The sequence below is a fragment of the Hyperolius riggenbachi genome, chromosome 5, assembly GCF_040937935.1.
Source record: "Hyperolius riggenbachi isolate aHypRig1 chromosome 5, aHypRig1.pri, whole genome shotgun sequence".
NCBI classification, from domain to species: Eukaryota; Metazoa; Chordata; class Amphibia; order Anura; family Hyperoliidae; genus Hyperolius; species Hyperolius riggenbachi.
In genome coordinates, this window is record NC_090650.1 from 378,256,750 (window position 1) to 378,272,470 (window position 15,721).

Sequence of the window (15,721 nt, forward strand, 5' to 3'; positions counted from 1 at the left end):
GATTGGCTGTTCCCACGTCGCCTGCCTGTGTCCCCTATGTGGTCAGTGTAATGATTGGCTGTTCCCACGTCGCCTGCCTGTGTCCCCTATGTGGTCAGTGTAATGATTGGTTGTGCCTGTGTCCCCTATGTGGTCAGTGTAATGATTGGCTGTTCCCATGTCGCCTGCCTGTGTCCCCTATGTGGTCAGTGTAAGGATTGGCTGTTCCCACGTCGCCTGCCTGTGTCCCCTATGTGGTCAGTGTAATGATTGGCTGTTCCCACGTCGCCTGCCTGTGTCCCCTATGTGGTCAGTGTAATGATTGGCTGTTCCCACGTCGCCTGCCTGTGTCCCCTATGTGGTCAGTGTAATGATTGGCTGTTCCCACGTCGCCTGCCTGTGTCCCCTATGTGGTCAGTGTAATGATTGGCTGTTCCCACGTCGCCTGCCTGTGTCCCCTATGTGGTCAGTGTAATGATTGGCTGTTCCCACGTCGCCTGCCAGTGTCCCCTATGTGGTCAGTGTAATGATTGGCTGTTCCCATGTCGCCTGCCTGTGTCCCCCTATGAGGTCAGTGTAATGATTGGCTGTTCCCACGTCGCCTGCCTGTGTCCCCTATGTGGTCAGTGTAATGATTGGCTGTTCCCATGTCGCCTGCCTGTGTCCCCCTATGAGGTCAGTGTAATGATTGGCTGTTCCCACGTCGCCTGCCTGTGTCCCCTATGTGGTCAGTGTAATGATTGGCTGTTCCCATGTCGCCTGCCTGTGTCCCCCTATGAGGTCAGTGTAATGATTGGCTGTTCCCACGTCGCCTGCCTGTGTCCCCTATGTGGTCAGTGTAATGACTGGTTGTTTCTGTGTATCCCTACATCCTCAGTGTAATGATTGGTTGTCCCTGTGTCCCCCTATGTGGTCGATGTAATGATTCACTGTGCATACAGTTCTACTGGCCAGTTCACAGTACTACATTGTAACGGATTGCGTTATTCTAACTTGCTGCATGCAGGCTTTGCTTTAAAGTGAACCAGAGATGGTACACTAGGCCTAATTTATATCTACCCGGGGCTTCCTTCAGCCCCATGAGCAGCGCTGAATCCCTGGCCGTCCTCCTCGGCCCCTCCGTTCTGTCGCTACGACTGCTGGTAATCCGGCTAGTCACTGCCAGTCGAGGGCTTCTATGCATGTGTGGCTCGGCTGTATATGCGCCCCTTGTCGTGCTCCCATCCCCTGGAGCATTCTGCACCTGCGTACTAGTACTGTGCAGATGCAGAACGCTCTGGGGACGGAAGCACGGCGACAGGCATGCGCGTGGCTGAGCCGCGCATGCGCAGAAGGCCGCGACTACCCGGATTACTGGGAGACATAGTGGCTTAACGGAGAGGGTGCAGAGGACGGCGAGGGATTCAGCGCTGCTCATGGGGCTAAAGGAAGCCCCAGGTAAGTATAAATTAAACCTAGTGAACCACTTTGAAGTTCATATCCAGTCTCCATTGCAGTTCACACTTATAACGTGTGCCTCATGCAACTGACCACTGTGAACATAGCCTTAGTAGTTGCTATGAGCGAAAAGAGTGGGCTTCATTTATCAGTCAGACTAAAATGTAAAGAACTGCTCTGTAAAAAAAAAAAAAAAAAACAAGGAAACTCGATGTCCACTGATTCATTTTCCAGTGCTGGTTGTAATCTACTTATTGGCTCTGAAGTGTAATGGGCAGTTCATGTGCAAGATATTTTGCCCGAGGTCCATTTTCTGCCTTTTGTGAGTGTTCAATATAGTTTGAAGTTTTCCAGGTCCAGCTTATTGCTATGCAATGTGAAGAATGACTGCAGGGAATTTTATATTTGTCAAATGTAGCTGAGAGACTCCTGTGAGTGCAGCACAAAAGAATAATCTTATGACTCAGAGTTTGCAGAAGCACACTGGCTGGAGACATCAGAAAATAGTGATTCCCAGCAACAGATACATGTCAGTGACAGCAGGGAGACGGGCGGGGCTCTACTGGTGCCCAGTAATGATGCAATCCTTTCTGTACAGTCTTACCAAATCTATGTAGTAGAAGGGTATATACTTTGAATGCATAATTTAGGTAGTCCCTCATATATGGTAAGATTGCATTAAAAAGATTGTGACATTAGTGGGCACCTTAAAGGGAACCTAAACTGAGAGGGATATGAATGTTTCCTTTTTAACAATACCAGTTGCCTGGCAGTCCTGCTGATCTCTGACTGCAGTAGTGGCTGAATTATAGACCTGAAACAAGCATGCAGCTAATCCAGTCTGACATCAGTCAGGGCACCTGACTGCATGCTCGTTCAGGGGCTGTGGCTGAAAGTATTAGAGACATAGGAACAGCAGGAGAGTCAGGCAACTGGTATTATTTTAAAAGGAAAAAGCCATAACCTTCTCAGTTTAGGTTCCCTTTAAGGTGGGATTACACTCACAATTACATTTCCCCCCAATGTATTAAAGAGAAACAGTAACCAAGAATTGAACTTCCCCACAATCAGTAGCTGATAACCCCTTTTACATGAGAAATCTATTCCTTTTCACAAACAGATCATCAGGGGGCTCTGTATGGCTAATATTGTGGTGAACCCCTCCCACAGTGTGATGTCAGCGCCTCACAGCTCTGAGGTCCTGACATCACACTGTGGGAGCTTTGTTGCATTGTGGTAAATAAAAGCTGTTTCCAACTGCAAAAAAACCCAGCAACATCTCCTTCCACTGACATCACCTGCCAGCAGTAAAATGTCACCATGTGATAAATGTCTGAAAGTAAATCAGGGAGAGGAAATATTTTACAATGGGAAAACCCTGACTAAATCATTTATACATAATTATTGTAAAAATTAAGTACTTTTTATTACATTATTTTCACTGGAGTTCCACTTTAAACAGTAAAAATTAATATGAAACACTATAAAGGTGCCCATACATCAGGCAACTTTGGCGGCCGATCGACTAACCAATTAAATAATTGTCATCAAATTGGTTGAAAATCAGTGCCGCCAAGTGCAGGCCCGATTGATGATGCGACCAATTTCGGGCCCAAATTGGTCGCATTTGTTGAACGTGCCAGGTGCAAGATGTTGGGCCGAAGTTGGTTGATCGGGTCTGCGGCACTACGGCGGCCGATTTCTGAACGAGCGACTAAAACCCCACCGCTAACTCCGTAATGTATAAATGTGCCCCCTCGTGTGTGCATTGTACATTACCTGTCCTTGTGTCAGCCTCCACGCGGTGTCCATAACCTCCGGGCGGCTCTCCATACATGCCACTTGTGCATAGCGTCTAATGTCAGATGCTATGCGCCAGCGGCGTATATGGAGAGCCGCCCAGAGGTTACGGACATCACATTGAAGGCTGACACAGGACAGGTAATGTACAATGCACACACGGGGGGGGGGGGGAAATTTATACATTAGGGGGGCAGTGGCTGGGTGGATGCGGAGGGGTCAGCCGATTCCCTTAAGATTTCAAATTCAATTAGAGATCAATTTGTCTCTTTGTCGAATCTGCCCATAATCTTCTGATGTCATTAAGACTATTCTGATGTCATTTCAATGCATATTTACACCACACTAAAGCTAAGATATCATTGCCTGCTGGGGGACAAATTATCAGACTGACTCCTAATTAAGTAATTACTGTGCAAATAAAGGAGAGAAAGTTATCTGCTTCTCCCCCCCTCCCCCCCAGATACAGTAGGAACTTTTCTACCTTGTCGGTCAGCAAAGGCAAGCTTATCAATTAGCAGCTTAATGGAGGTAAAAAGCTTGAGTCTTTATGCTTAGCACACACAATGCAATTTTCTGTCAGATTTACGGTCGAATCAATTTCCAACAGGTCTGATCTGATTTTTTAACGTTTTTCTGATTGATTTTCCGATCGCTTCTACACAAAAACGATCAGAAGAACAATTAGAAATAAGATCGAACCTGTCGGAAATAATCAATTCGACTGTCAATCTGAGAGAGAATTGCACCGTGTGTACCAGGCATTATGCTGGGAATACACAGTTCGTTTCTGCCGTGTGTTTCTGCTCTCGATCGTTTCTTCCGCTCGATTTCAGCTCTCGATTCAGATCTTCTTCTGGTTTTTCTTATGTTTTTCCATTCACTTCTTTCAGAAAACGAGCAGCCATAGAGTCGAAAGGGAGATCGGACATGTTGGAAATTATCTATCGAACCATCTTATCAGCTTAAAAACAAACCGTGTATTCCCAGCATTAGGCTCAATTGCCACTTGAGCCAGACCACATGCGGCCACAGGGAGCGGACAGACTACTGTCCTGTCGAATGGTTTGCAGTAGCCAGGGGAAAATGCGCTGCCACCATAGGCTATATGAGGGAACGCATCCGTCTTCCCAGACTGCATACAAGCGCGACCCGCTTACCGAAACAGATCTCACAGATCTGACCTGACCTACGGAATGTCTGGCAACCGGTGCAGGTGCTCTGTATTTCCTCTTCCATAACCCATACTGAGCTTACCCCAGTGTGTCAGTATGGCACCCCCTCTGCCTGGATCCATATGTACCTATGCATTTTGCATATGGACCCAAAATGTGGGCTATGGACTGATATATGCTGGGCCCACATTCCCATTGGAAGTACTAAATGCATGGATGCCTTCCCCTATACTTTGCCGACCACACACATTAGCTTATCAGAAAGCCAGCAAAAGTAGTCATAGTTTTATTTCTATTATGGAAGCATTCAGGGATCTTTTTAACCACTTGCCGTTTGTGTCACGTCGACGGGCGTGGCCGCGGCGGCAGCCCCAGGACCACCCAACGCTGATCGGCGTAAAGTCCTGGGGTGGGGTTTTGCAGGAGATCGCGTGTGCATCTCCGCTTGGATGATGGAGCTCCACTACGTCATCAGTCTCCGAGCAGCGAGCAGGAGACCGTTAGACGGCAAAACCGCCATCTGTTTACACAGTACAGCTCTGCGATCTACAGCAGCGCTGTACTGGGGACAGCTGTGTGACATGGCTGTCCCCCTGGGAGGCAGGAGGGCAATCCGCTCTCATTGGCTGAAGCCTATGACAGACGATCACTGTCATAGGCTGGCTAGGGGAGGGAGTGGGAAATAATAAAATAATAAGTAATTTATTATAAAAATAACCAGTAAATATTAGAAAAAAAATAAACAAACATTGGGGGAGCGATCACAGCCTACCAACAGAAAGCTCTGTTGGTGGGCAGAAAAGGGGGGGGGGGGAATCACTTGTGTGCTGAGTTGTACGGCCCCACAGCGAGGCCTTAAAGCTGCAGTGGCCTATTTTGTAAAAAATGGCCTGGTCGCTAGAGGGGTTTAAGCCCAGGGTCCTTAAGTGGTTAACTGTATATGTTCCACTTAAATGCACTTCAAGCGCAGAACAAGATGAAGGACTTGTGAAGTTTACAGCGTGTTGGCAAAACATTGTGGCCTGGTTGGTAAGAAATTTGAACTTTGTTGCTCAGCGACGGCCTGTGGTGCAATGTACAGCTTTGCATGCAAAGAAACCGGATAACAAATATGGATTAAGAGACAAAAAGGAAAATGAAAAATGCCATACTTACAACAAAATTCATCTGGCATCCTCCCATTATATAATCAAGGAATGTGTATTCCACTATGATCTTAAAGAAAACAAATATACATTAAAATAAATTAAAAAAAAATCCTACATATACCACTCATTGCATGAAAATAACTAGCATGCATAGGCTGCCATCTGCAGGACAATTACTGTAATAACTGCCTATTGATTAGGCCCACAGGCTCAGAATGCAGGGAAGTTTAGGCACTTTTGCATAACATCAGTAACAACAATGCATTAGCCTTCAGATTCAGCTCTGCAATTTTGCATATTCAAGCAGAACAGAGAGAAAATTGCACAGATGGAAGGAACTAGGAGCACCAACCCCCCCAGCAGCACCAACCCCCCCAGCAGCACCACCCCCCCCAGCACACCACAAAGACTGCCCCTCCCTATAAGCAGCAACAGTCCAATCCTCAATTAGAAAAAGCGGAGGGCACGTTAAAGTTGCTGTTCCAAGTGTATTCAATTAAAAAAATGTCAAAAAAAGCACTCACATGGAATGATGGAGGTTGCCAGTGCAGAGGTTGACAGCTGTTTCGCCATATAAAAGTTTGTCAGGACCGACACGCCTTCTTGTAAGGCAAACGAGCTGTCAACGTCTCTGCACTGGCAGCCTCTCTCATTCCATGTGAGTGCTTTCTTTGCCATTTTTTTGAATTGAATACATGTGAAATAGCAACCTCAGAAAAATAGATCTGAATACTGTTCTCCTGAGGTATGCTAGTGCCTGCAGTCACCTTGTACACTTATTAACCTGAGCATGCATGTTATTGTAACAGCTGCAACACATGACTGAATGTAGCTTAATCATGCTTGAAGGGGTCAGACCACCTTTGCCCCTACAAGGTCTGCAGTCCCATCCCTCACACTGCGACATTGCTGAGCTGATTTCAACAATGCATCTCAGCGTGTGATACGCTAGGACAGCATACAGAGCACAGACATTGCTGTCCAAACAAAATTCACAAGCCCACCTCTGCTTGTCTCTCTGGTCCTCTGTCCAAGTTTACCCGTGCTCAGTCTCAACAGGGACAACATCCCATTAAGACAACTCGCAAAAGAAAGATGTAGAGGGTACACCACAGGTTCAGCAATAGCTGTATTGGAGCAATGTCAAGGAACACACATTTTGGGCAAAGCCCTCGCCTCAGGACAGCACTGTCTGATGGGCACACTTATGTGCTGCATAGCAGTGTGTTCTGACAATTCACTACCGCATACATTTTGTGCATAACACATTACGGCCCCAAGCAATATAGTTGAATGGAGTTAGCACTGCAACAGAGAGAAATGAAGATGCTGTGCATATTACAAAAAGAGTGTGACATGAGTGTGCCTAGGCCATGACATCACTTCCCTCCCTGCAGATCTAAGGCCATGTCCATGTCTACAAGTCTGAGGCTATATTCCTACCTATGAGTATGGGTGTGTGTCCCTACCTGCATAAATGAGGCTATGTGCTTTCTGGAAGGTTTGAGCTCATGTCCCTACAGCCACATAAGAGGCTATGTCCTTGCTGGAAGGTTTGAGTTCATGTCCTTACAGCCACATTAGAGGCTATGTCCTTGCTGGAAGGTTTCAGTTCATGTCCTTACAGCCACATAAGTGGCTGGAAGGGTTGGGTTCATGTCCTTACCGGCATATGTAAGACTACATCCTTGCTGGAAGGTTTCAGTTCCTGTCCCTGCCTGCAGACCAAGGGCAGCGTCTATGGCTAAATCTGAGGCCAAGTCCCTACCTTGCAAGTCCACATCTGGACCTGCAGATTTGGAGCCACATTCATGACTCCAGGCCTAAGCTCACATCAATGACCACAGGTCTGACATCACGTTCTTCCTTCAGATCCTACAGACCCCTTTTACACTTGCATTACAAGTGTGTGTTGCATTATCGTTTTACCGCAGGGTAACGCAACAGCAATGCAAGTGTATGGGGCTTCGGAATCGTCGCCGAACCAACATAAAGTCTGCAGCGCGTTACAGTATGACTTCTGTGGAGACAGAAGTAATTGGAGTCAATGGGTGACTCAGGAACTTATTTGATGGGAGCGCGGACCGACTGGAATCCCAGTGACGCACTTCCTGCTCAGCAGGATGTACATCACTGAGCGGGGGCGGAGATATGCATATAACCCTGCCTGTGCACTCTGCCGCAGGGTCACATGTTTGTGATTTTTTTCTTTGCGATGGGATGCGGCAGGAGCAACGCATCCCCACCGCCACGCCAAAAAACAAGTAAAACCGGCCTTATCTACCCCTGCAGGTCTGGGTTCCACATCTTTGGCTGCAGGATCTCTGAGCTCCATAGCCAGCTTCAGGAAGTTGTTTTTGTAACCTGGGATCGTTACTCGTTAACTCAACTTCTAAGTTACCAACCTGGCACTGTTTCACACTCACAACCCCAGAGTTCCGGTAGCTCTTCTTCTTCTGCTTTTTCTTTTCATTGATGCACTCAAACTCTGCCTATAAAGACAAGAATACAGTTAATCGTCAAATCACAAAGAAGGACTTTTCAGCTTGTTCTTATTCCTTCAGCCCGGATTATACTGTAATCAGGGCCGGTTCTAGACTTTTTGCTGCCCGAGGCAAACTTGTAAGGATGTGCCCTCCTCTCAGCCCTCCAATTTGGAATGATCGCACATAAAATGCTGCAGCTCCACACAAAAGCACACTGGCTGGCCGTGAGTCTGTGACAAATAAACTGCTCACCCTCAGCCAATCCATTCCTCCTCAGGAAAGTACACACAGTACAAAAATGCTGCCCCTGAAATCTCTGCGCCTGATGCAAATGTTTCACCTTGCTTCATGAGAGAACCAGCCCTGACTGTAACTTCTGTGATTTAGAAAATCTTTATGGGATCTAAAACAAATTTTGTGCCATGAAGTTTCCCAAAATCCTGTTTCTGTTTTGGATGGCTAAACAAGATAAATACAGTGGGATGCAAAAGTTTGGGCAACCTTGTTAATTGTCATGATTTGCCTGTATAAATCGTTGGTTGTTACGATAAAAAATGTCAGTTAAATATATCATATAGGACGGGGATCCCCAACCTGTGGTCCGCGGCCCACTGGTGGTCCGCGGGACGTTACCAGTTGTGCTGCAGGACTGTCCTCTTCCCCCTCCCCCCCCTGCACGTCCCCGCTGTTATTACCTTAGCAGCGGCCGCTCTCCCCTCTCCGGCGCGTGTACTTTCCAGCAACGTACCTCCCGGCTGCTGTGTGTGATGCGACAGGAAGCAGGGCTCGGTTCCCATAGTAACGGCGATGCACATCGCCTCTACAGGAAGCCGCTGCCCTGCTTCCTGTCGCATCACACATAGCAGCTGGGAGATACGCTGCTGGAAAGTACACGCACCGAAGAGGGAAGAGCGGTCGCTATTAAGGTAATAACAGCGGCGGGGGCGGGCACCACCTACCTATACTGGGGCACTATTCTGGCCACTATACTAGCTATACTGGGGCACTATACTGGCTATACAGGGGCACTATACTGCCTGTACTGGGGCACTATACTGGCTGTACTGGGGCACTATACTGGCTGTACTGGGGCACTATACTGGCTGTACTGGGGCACTATACTAACTATACTGGGGCACTATACTAGCTATACTGGGCCACTATACTAGCTATACTGGGCACTATACTAGCTATACTGGGCACTATACTAGCTATACTGGGCACTATACTAGCTATACTGGGGCACTATACTGGCTATACTGGGCACTATACTAGCTATACTGGGCACTACCTACCTATACTGAGCACTATTCTAGCTATACTGGGCACTATTCTAGCCATACTGGGGCACTATACTAGCTATACTGGGCACTACCTACCTATACTGAGCACTATACTAGCTATACTGGGCACTATTCTAGCCATACTGGGCACTATTCTAGCCATACTGGGCACTATTCTAGCCATACTGGGCACTATACTAGCTATACTGGGCACTATACTGGCTATACTGGGGCACTATACTAGCTATACTGGGCACTACCTACCTATACTGAGCACTATTCTAGCCATACTGGACACTATTCTAGCCATACTGGGCACTATACTAGCTATACTGGGGCACTATACTAGCTTTATTGGGCACTATACTGGGGCACTATACTAGCTATACTGGGCACTACCTAGCCATACTGGGCACTACCTAGCCATACTGGGGCACTATACTAGCTATACTGGGGCACTATACTAGCTATACTGGGGCACTACACTGGCTATACTGGGGCACTACACTGGCTATACTGGGGCACTATACTAGCCATACTGGGGCAACTAAACTCCCTATACTGGGGAAACTATGCTAGCTATGCCACTGCCCCCTAGCCCCCCCCCCCCGTAACCCGCTCCACTGTCCACAAGGACGCGCACCCAACGTCCACAACTTCCCAACCCCCCCACCCCCCGGCGGTCCCCGGAAAAAAAATTGGTCAGAAAGTGGTCCCCGGGCCGGAAAAGGTTGGGGACCCCTGATATAGGAGACACATACAGTGATATTTGAGAAGTGAAATGAAGTTTATTGGATTTACAGAAAGTGTGCAATAATTGTTTGAATAAAATTAGGCAGGTGCAAAAATGTGGGAACATTATCATTTTATTGATTCCCAAATCTTTAGAACTAATTATTGAACTTAAATTGGTTTGGTAAGCTCAGTGACCCCTGACCTACATACACAGGTGAATCCAATTATGAAAAAAAATATTTAAGGGGGTCAACTACGTTTCCCTCCTCTTTTAATTTTCTCTAAAGAGTAGCAACATGGAGATCTCAAAACAACTCCAAATGACCTGAAGACAAAGAATGTTCCCCATCATGGTTTAGGGGAAGGATACAGAAAGCTATCTCAGACATTTCAGCTCTCTGTTTTCACAGTTAGGAACATATTGAGGAAATGGAAGACCACAGGCTCAGTTCAAGTTAAGGCTCGAAGTGGCAGACCAAGAAAAATGTTGGATAAACAGAAGCAACGAGTGGTGAGAACAGTCACAGTCAATAAACAGACCCGCACCAAAGGCCTACAACATCATCTTGCTGCGGATGAGTCACTGTGCATCATTCAACCATTCGGCGTACTTTACTGTAACGAACGGTGTAGCACAGAGAGGATCTGATTACCGGTGATCTGCAGTATCACTGGGAATACAGATATATACCAGATTATAGATGATCTGCAGTATCACTGATAATCCGATATACTAGCTAACCTCTGGACACCTGAGTAGAGTGTAGTGTTTGGTGTAACTGTAACACTAAGAGGCCTAGGCCTCAAGGCAGTAAGGAGTACTGCACGGATTCCTTCCGAAGGCCTGAACTCTCCTAGGAGGGAGGAGTCAAGCTAAGATAGGAAGGACCCTCTGATAGTGACACTCAGGGGGAGGTGTCACTAACAGGACTGGGAACCGCCTATAACAGTAAGGTCGGTTCTCGAGGTCGGACAAGCCAGGTCGTAAACATACAGACAGATAAAGTACAGATTCAGAAGGCAGATGCGGAGTCTGATAAACAGGCAGGGTTCGGCAACAGGGTATCAGAAATATCGAGGTACAGAATCAGGAGACAGAAGCAGAGTCTTAGGGCGAGCCGGGGTTCGGCAACAGAGTATCAGAAATATCGAGGTACAGAATCAGAGTTCAGGAGATAGTCAGGCAAGCCAAAAGGTCATAACAGATATCACAATCAAACTAGTACTTTAAGCTATCAACAGAATCTAGCTAAGTGTAGGATTACAGCTCCAGCTGGTCCCGGCACACTTTAGGATCTGACTAGGGTCTGAGTGCTAGCACGTTGTGTTCGCAACGCCAGACAACCAGTAACTGAACAGCCGGCAGTATATATACACAGGCATCTCTTCAGCACCTCTCTAAGTGCTGGACCAATGAGATGTGGAGCCAGTGTCAGCTGACCAGCCTGGTCAGCTGACTCACTTCTGGCTGTCATATAATCCCTGCCTCAGTGCGTGCGCGCGCATCACTCTAAGCCTAGAGGGACTACGTGTCCCAGCCACACCAGCACCGCTCTGCGGTGCCTCAGCAATGGGGCCATGCGCGCTAACCGCCGCGTCCAACGCCGCGGTTTCTCCGCGCTCCGCCATGCCCCGTATGAAGACAGCCGCCTCACACTGAGTGGAGGCGGCTGCCTCTCCGTGCTCGGCCATGCCGTGTGCGGAAAGAGCCTCCTCCCGCCGACTCATGGAGGCGGCTCTTCCGCGTTTCCTTACATTTACACAAGGAGATGCTGTATGTGAGAGTGATGCAGAGGAAGCCTTTTCTACGTCCACAGCACAAGCTGCGCCGGGGCTGGATCTTTCAAAAAGACAACGACCCTAAACACTGCTAAAAATCCATTAAGGCATTCATGCAGAGGAACAAGTACAACGTTCTGGAATGGCCATCTCAGTCTCCAGACCTGAATATAATTGAAAATCTGTGGTGTGAGTTAAAGAGAGCTGTCCATGCTCGGAAGCCATCAAACCTGTATGAACTAGAGATGTTTTGTAAAGAGGAATGGTCCAAAATACCTTCAATAAAAATCCAGACTCTCATTGGAACCTACAGGAAGCGTTTAGAGGCTGTAATTTCTTCAAAAGGAGGATCTACTAAATATTGATTTCATTTCTTTTTTGTGGTGCCCAAGTTTATGCACCTGCCTAATCTTGTTTAAATTATTACGCACTTTCTGTAAATCCAATAAACTTAATTTCACTTCTCAATTATCACTGTGTGTGTCTCCTACATGATATATTTAATTGACATTTTTTATCATAACAACCAACGATTTATACAGGAAAATCATGACGATTAACAAGGTTGCCCAAACTTTCGCATCCCACTGTAATGGCATCAAGAGGACAAAAAAATAAATGGATTATAAAAATCTTCTTAGATAAGCTAGATTAGCTACTACATAATGAATAGTGATTGCAGCCAACATCTATTTGGAGACAATCGGCTATAAATATACAAACAGCGATCGTTTGTCCGCCGGGATTAGTGTTAAGTAGAAAGAGAGGCACGTTAGTGTTAGCACTATGATGGAGGGTTAGTTTTGGGCATTAAATGGGGGTGGTGGGGGGGAGGTAGGGTTAGGCACTAGTAGGGAGCGGTTTGTGTGAGAATGGGGACTGGGTTAGTCTGTAGTAAAATATCAGTAATGTACCGGCACCACCCGGCACAAAAATCAAATGGTGGCAGCACTACACGTACTCAGTGACCGCCAATCAGGAAAATGAAATGAGTCAGGCAGATGATGTCACAGGAGCTGCACGAGTTGCAGTCTTCTGGTCACTTACTGGTGAAGAGCGACTGGCTTCTTTTAGCTTAGACATGGTTGTTTCAAAAATTCCGATAAGATCATGTGATCCGTCGTTGTCATAGTCATAACAGTCCACCTGGAAAACAGAAAACAAGCTTCAGGACACAGTTGGGCAGTGCAAAGAGCAGCCAGCTAATGCATGCAGTGTGCAATGGTCACATGCATCTTCTGACAATGCCTGCCAATTGATATTGTTTGGAAACTGCTCCACCCACTCTGTAAAGTGGGATAAAACTTAACATAACATTCAAGAAAAATGTGTTTTCCTACTTTTTATTACCCATTCAGTTATCATATTTGCTTTTGTGCACAAGTAACATCCTCTGTTTACAAATGACAAATTCCCAAAGTACAGTGGATCTTCTCAGAAAGCTGCCATTGCATTTTATTGCATAGCTGCTGTATCTATATTATTAAAACCTATCTAGTGATCACTTCTCAGCTCTTTTTGCTTCTCATTTCAGTACAGCTTAGTTTTGGCTGTTTGCTAATATTTACTAAATGTATCTGACAAAGGAATGTAAACAAAATATAATGTTATCTCCTCTTGAAATGCAGCCAGAAGCTGCCCACTGAAGCAAGGAGCTTTCCACTGAAGAATAGAGTGCTGTATTTAACTGTTTGAATGCTGTTCTGCTACTTTTTTGTGGCAGTAGATTTTATGCTGTGAATAAACCTTTAGAACAAATAGGAAATGCTGAGTTTCTTATCCCTTTGAGGTCCATCTCAGCTTTGCAGCAGAGATGACATGAATGATTATACAGTAGTGTGGGCATAAGTGGTTGAAAACTAAAATATTTTATAAAACTGGGCTTGAACAACTTTCTTCCTAGATACCAATTAGGATATGGGTCTGTCCTTGCAAATTTGCTGGCATATGGTAGCAGATAATGGAACTCTACATATGTATTTTGATTGGCAACCCTGCATTGTAGTAAGAAACATGTGTAAGCATCATGTATCTCACAAAAGTGCATACACCTCTCACATTTTAGTAAATCCTACTAATATTATAAATGGGAAAGTTCGGATGTTTGGATGTTTGTTACTCACGCAAAAATGGCTGATCGGATTTGAAAGAAGTTTGGCACACACATAGTACACTACCTGGAATAAAGTATAGGATACTTTTTATTCCCAGAACCAAAAAGGAGGCGGAGACATATACAAATTTCACTGGGAAATTCTTAATTTGTAGAGCTGTACAGAGGCGCCAGTAGGATAAAAGTCACTAAAACGTTTAAACCGTTCGGGATGCGCTGGTGGACCAGCCAACCCAAAACAGACACAGGTACTGTCGATTCAAGTAATAAATAATTTATTTATATACTCCAAAGACAAGTTGCAACGCGTTTCACGGGCAAAATCCCGCTTCCTTAGGCCCCGTTCACACTGCACGCGTTTGTGTCCGTTTTTAAGGTACGCGTTTTGTGTGCGTTTTGCGAGGGCCAGAAAAATCAATGCAAAGGTATGGCCCTCGTTCACATATACGCGTGGCAAACGTATGCGTGGCAGAAACGCATAGTTGGATGCATTTCTGTGCGTCGCGCACAGAAACGCATTATAATGAAAGTCAATGGGCGCGCACTAAAAACGCATGGCATGCGTTTTTGTATGCGTATTCGGAGGTGCGTTTCTCGTCGGAAGTAGCTGACTCTTCCAGGTATGATCAAAAACGCATAAGGAAAAAACGCATACAAACGCATTACAAAAACGCGTACAAACGCGTACAAACGCATGCGTTTTTCCAGTGCGTTTACTACATGCGTTCTGCACGTTTTCCACACGCACATAATATGAACAGGGCCTTAGGCAATAAACAACTGGAGTAATACACAGCACGGAGTCCAAAATACGCTTGTCACCTCTGTGTGTGTGTCTGTGTTGTGCAGCCATTCTTACACTGTTAATGCCAGGGTTCTCAAACTTTGCACAGTTGGTCACTGGGTGACTGGGATTAATATTCAGAAAAGTGGGTGGAGCCTATAAAAGCCAATCAAAATCCACCTATTTATTTTCAAGGAGAATATTTACATTGCTGCCATTCTTGCACTGTTAATGGCACGAGCCTCAAACCTGGTACAGTTGATCATTGGGTGACTGGAGTTTAAATTGATAAAAGGGGGTGGAGCCACAAACAGCCAATCTGATTTGTTTCATTTTAATGCAGATTATTGATGCCAAAGACAGCAAAGTTTACAAACTTGGTCATTGAGTAATTGACCAATTTTGTGTTAGGGTTAGGAAAAGTGGGCGCAGCCAACACCAGCCAAATACATAATCGGGCAATGCCGGGTCATCAGTGGGCGGAGACAAATACAAATTTCACTGAGAAAATGTAAACTGCAGCAATTCTTACACTGTTAATGGTAGGGTTCTCAAACTTTGCACAATTGGTCACTGGGTGTCTGGGATTAATATTCAGAAAAGTGGGAGGAGCCTACAAAAGTCAATCAAAATTCACCTATTGATTTTCAAGGGGAATATGTAATTGCTGCCATCCTTGCACTGTTGGCACAAGCCTTAAACCTGGTACAGTTGGTCATTGGGTTCAAATTCAGAAAAAGGGTGGAGCAACAAACAGCCAATCAGATTTGTTTAATCTCAATGCAAATTATTTATGCCAAAGACCACAAAGCTCATAACTTGGTCATTGAGTAATTGTGTGTTAGGGTTAGAAAAAGTGGGCGGAGCCAACACCAGCCAAATACATACCAGGGCAATATCAGGTCATCAGTGGGTGGAGAAAAATACAAATGTCATTGGGAAAATGTAAACTGCAGCCATTCTTACACTGTTAATGGTAGGGTCCTCAAACTTCGCACAGTT

General features: G+C 45.9%; 1 protein-coding gene across 1 annotated transcript in view; it reads right to left on the reverse strand.

Annotated features, from left to right (window-relative positions):
- CPNE3 (copine 3) overlaps positions 1-15,721 on the reverse strand; it is a 98,461-nt gene that overhangs the window by 13,352 nt on the left and 69,388 nt on the right. The window contains exons 8-10 of the mRNA XM_068237619.1: positions 12,870-12,968; positions 7,945-8,031; positions 5,547-5,606 (exon numbers count right to left, since the gene is read on the reverse strand). Of these exons, the coding sequence (XP_068093720.1) occupies positions 5,547-5,606; positions 7,945-8,031; positions 12,870-12,968 (246 nt within the window). The remainder of the gene's footprint in view (positions 1-5,546; positions 5,607-7,944; positions 8,032-12,869; positions 12,969-15,721) is intronic.